Source organism: Eupeodes corollae, chromosome 1 (assembly GCF_945859685.1).
Source record: "Eupeodes corollae chromosome 1, idEupCoro1.1, whole genome shotgun sequence".
Lineage (NCBI taxonomy): Eukaryota > Metazoa > Arthropoda > Insecta > Diptera > Syrphidae > Eupeodes > Eupeodes corollae.
The window spans coordinates 277786996-277791080 of record NC_079147.1 but is presented as its reverse complement, the minus strand read 5'-3'; the positions used below and the strand labels follow the sequence as shown (position 1 = coordinate 277791080).

The 4085-nt window shown below is 38.6% G+C and overlaps 2 protein-coding genes across 2 annotated transcripts; both read left to right on the top strand.

The window, feature by feature from the left end:
• Window positions 1-9: 9 nt before the first annotated feature.
• Window positions 10-1427, top strand: LOC129950685 (uncharacterized protein K02A2.6-like). The gene is made up of 2 exons (XM_056062612.1): window positions 10-844; window positions 976-1427. Exons 1-2 carry the CDS (start codon window positions 10-12, stop codon window positions 1425-1427), a joined length of 1287 nt encoding a protein of 428 aa, XP_055918587.1.
• A 379-nt stretch (window positions 1428-1806) lies between these two features.
• Window positions 1807-2769, top strand: LOC129950680 (uncharacterized protein K02A2.6-like). Its single transcript, XM_056062606.1, has one exon. It carries the CDS (start codon window positions 1807-1809, stop codon window positions 2767-2769), a length of 963 nt encoding a protein of 320 aa, XP_055918581.1.
• Window positions 2770-4085: the final 1316 nt, after the last annotated feature.

Below are 4085 nucleotides of genomic sequence, written 5' to 3'. Positions count from 1 at the left end.
ATCCTAGGCATGGATTGGTTTCAAAAACTGGAATTCGGCATACAAATGCCAAAGAACATGAACGAGTGCAGTTCTTCAACCCCTCAATGTTTCAAAGTAGACCAAAAATCTCTTAAGGCAGATCTCGAAGCTCTTAAAATTAAATTTCAGTCCACATTCTCATCCGAACTAGGACTCTGTTCCACGTATAAGGCTAACATAGTATTAAAACCAAATGCTCAACCAAAGTTTTACAAACCCTACAATCTACCATTCGCACTTTATGAAGACGTCCGCACTGAAATTAACCGATTAGTATCCCAGAATATCCTCAAGCCAGTGAACTCGAGTGAATGGGCCGCACCAATTGTGGTAGTAAAAAAACAGAATGGCAAGATAAGAATTTGTGCTGATTTTAAAGTCACTGTAAATCCACAAATTGAAATTGATCGATATCCGATACCACGAATCGAGGAGTTGTTTCACAAACTAAGCGGTGGCCAGTTATTCACTAAAATTGATCTGAGTGACGCTTATCTTCAGATAGAACTCACAGAGTCTTCAAAAAAGCTGATGGTTATAAACACTCCTTTTGGCCTTTTCCAATTTGAACGATTGCCATTCGGAATTGCGAGTGCACCTGGCATCTTTCAAAGAATCATGGAAGGTGTAGTAGCTGGTATACCTGGATGCGCAGTATACCTCGATGATGTCATTGTCACTGGTAAGAATAATGAAGAACACCGAAATAATGTCGAAACACTCTTAAACAGGCTCGCCGCACATAACCTCAAATGTAGACAAGAAAAGTGTCACCTTGCGCAAGACAAATTAGAGTATGTAGGCCACGAAATCGATGCAAAAGGTATTAGACCAACTGAAAAAAGAATAGAAGCAATAAAGTTAATGCCAGAACCAAAAAACATAACGGAATTAGAATCATTTATTGGCAAAATAAATTATTACAACAAGTTTATTCAAAATTTGTCGTCAAAGCCTCAGCCTTGAATCAACTTAGACGACACGACAAGAAATTCGTGTGGGGAACAGAACAAAGTACAGCTTTTAATTTATTGAAGAACGATATCATCAATGCGGTTCAATTAATTCACTTCGACGAAAATGTTCCTCTCGTGTTAGCAACTGATGCGTCAAAAACGGGAATTGGAGCTGTTCTTTCACACCGCTATCCAGACGGCACAGAAAAGCCAATTTCTTTCGCATCGAAAACCTTGAACGAGCATCAGGCAAAATACTCTCAAATTGAAAGAGAAGCCTTATCAATTATCTTCGGCGTTACGAGATACCATCAGTACCTCTATGGCAGACAGTTCATTTTGCTCACACGATCATCAAGCACTTGTCACTCTTTTCCACCCATCAAAAAAACTACCGGTTATGACTCTTCATCGGCTTCAACGTTGGGCAATTATTCTCCAGGCCTATAGTTATACGATTCACTACCGCAACACAAAGAATCATGCAAATGCTGACGTCTTATCACGCCTACCCATGGGAGATGACATTGAATTTGATAACAGAGAGAAAAAAATGTTTACAGTTGACCAGATTTATGAGTCAGTTATCTCAGATTTTCCAATAAGCGCAGAAATCATCGCAGCACATACTAAAACAGACGAAACTCTCAGTCGCGTTATACATTACATTCAAAACGGATAGCCACAGAAGCTATCTAAATCACAGGTAAATTTAATTCCATATTTTCATCGAAAGTTTGCTCTTTCTCTGCAGAGTGGAGTATTGCTTCTGCAAACAGAGCATACCCGCGTCGTCATACCGAAATCGCTCGAAGACCAGGTTCTCAAAATGCTTCACGAGGGTCATTGGGGCCAAACTCGTATGAAACAACTAGCGCGCAGGTATATATGGTTCCCGAACATTGATCAAGCGATTAAAAATTGTTCAGAAGCTTGTTCAAACTGTGGTCTACATGCAAGTCAACCGAAGCAACAATATTCATCCTGGCCTGCGGCAGCTGGACCGTGGGAAAGAATCCACATCGATTTCGCAGGTCCTTTTTTCTCTCAAATGTGGCTAATTGTTATAGATTCTTTTTCCAGTTTTCCATTTATTTTTGAGCTGTCATCGACAACAACAGAATCTACAATTTATGCTTTACAAAAAATTTTTGCAATCGAGGGACTGCCAAGCACAATCGTTAGCGACAATGGCCCGCAGTTCTCATCAGCCAAGTTCAAAATGTTCTGCAAGCTAAATTCCATTGAACATGTGGGAACAGCACCATTTCACCCAGCGTCAAACGGTTTAGCTGAACTCGCTGTCCGGACATTCAAGGAATCTTTCAAAAAAATAATGCAGGAGGAGAATGACCGAGAGAAGGCTTTATACAAATATCTCATCACATATCGAGCGACACCAATCCAATCATCAAAAAAATCAAAATCGGAACTCTTGCACGGCCGCCAGCCTCGCACCATATTTTCGGCCATGTTTCCAGAAAGTCACCAAAATCAACTGCGAGCACGAAAAAATACAGAAAACGGAGACGACGTTAACACTGACGATCTCGACATCGATTTGCATTTGCGTACAGACTCATTATCGTCACCCGACAGCTCTTCATACAGCGATGTTCGATTAGACAACGAAGTAAGAAGTGGTTCCAGCCCCATGGCATCGGGCAGTCAGATACCAGGACTTCAAATTGAACAGCAGAAAAAAACAGCGCAGATGACTGAATCCACAGCTACGCCTACACTCAGACGTACGGGAAGGATAAGGAAAAAACCAGTCTTCTTTCCAAATTAAGTCTGAGGGAGTGATGTAATAACACCATTAAATAATTTGTTGGCAACAGTGTTTGCCTTTTTAGATTGTCATTAATTTTACTGTCATCTAATTATATTTAGTCACTTCCTTTCTAACCTTAAACCCGAGCTTACCTCTTTGCTTTTTCCTGAATTATAAATTACATTATTAATTGAAATAAATCTTTGTGATCATAAAAGTATTAAACCATTTCTTTTAATCACAACAAATTGTATGTTGACAACAAGATTTTTTGGAAGATAAAAGTAAATTAAAGCCAATATCTCAAAGTTTTGAAAAGATATTCGAGTCGAAAATCAATTTTTACCAACTTTTATACATTCGATTTTTCTCAACATTTTTTGAAATGTTGAAAACAATATTTCTAATAAGATAAAATAAGCTTGAAGCCTAAATTTCAAGTTTTTGAAAAGATATTTGAATCGATATTCAATTTTTACGAACTTTGAGTAAAGTTTTTTTTAGATTTTTATTTTTTATAAAAAAAACTGTCAATTAAATTTTTCTCAAAATTTTATAAGATGTTAAAAACATTATTCTTCGTTGGGCTATGGTAAAAAAACCACCCACGCAATTTTCTTGAGAGTCCTTTCTGTATCTTTTTGCCTTATTATCTGTATAACAAAATTTATTTGAAGTCGATATCTCTTCTGGTTCTTGAGCTATGGACGATGAAAAAAACGTTGCGAACGTACGGACGTACGAACGTATGTACGTACGCACGCACGCACAGACATCTTTCTAAAAATCTTTTATTTCGCCTCTAGGGACCTTGAAACGTCGAGAAATGTCAAAATTTTGAATTTGACAAATCGGACCCATTACAATAACTTCCTATGGGAAGTTAATAACACATCGTAACACACTTAGTTGTACGTCAATGTCACCATCTATAGTCGTAATTTTGAGGTAGGTAAGGATTCTACCTAGGCCTTGTTATGTCCACAGAAATCAACAGCTCTGCTGAGTTCAAACGAAGAATGACTCTTGCTAACCACTGTTTATTTGGGCTAAAAAAGCTATTGAGTAGTAAAGCCCTCTCTCGTTAATTTTGTAATCTTGGAACCCGTATGTATAGAAGGTGAATGGAGGGAACGGTGTGCACTTAGCCAGAAGGATAATAATCTAAGAGCAGAGATGACTTATTCCCGTAGATTGCATGGAAACGCAAACCCAATGCTCCGACCCAGAAAGTTTTCGTTCAAGTCCACGCCCACAGGACAGCGGCAGTGGAGGAAGACCGCGGATCAGATGGTCTGCCCAAGTGGAAAGTGATTTTATTCAACTTGTACTGC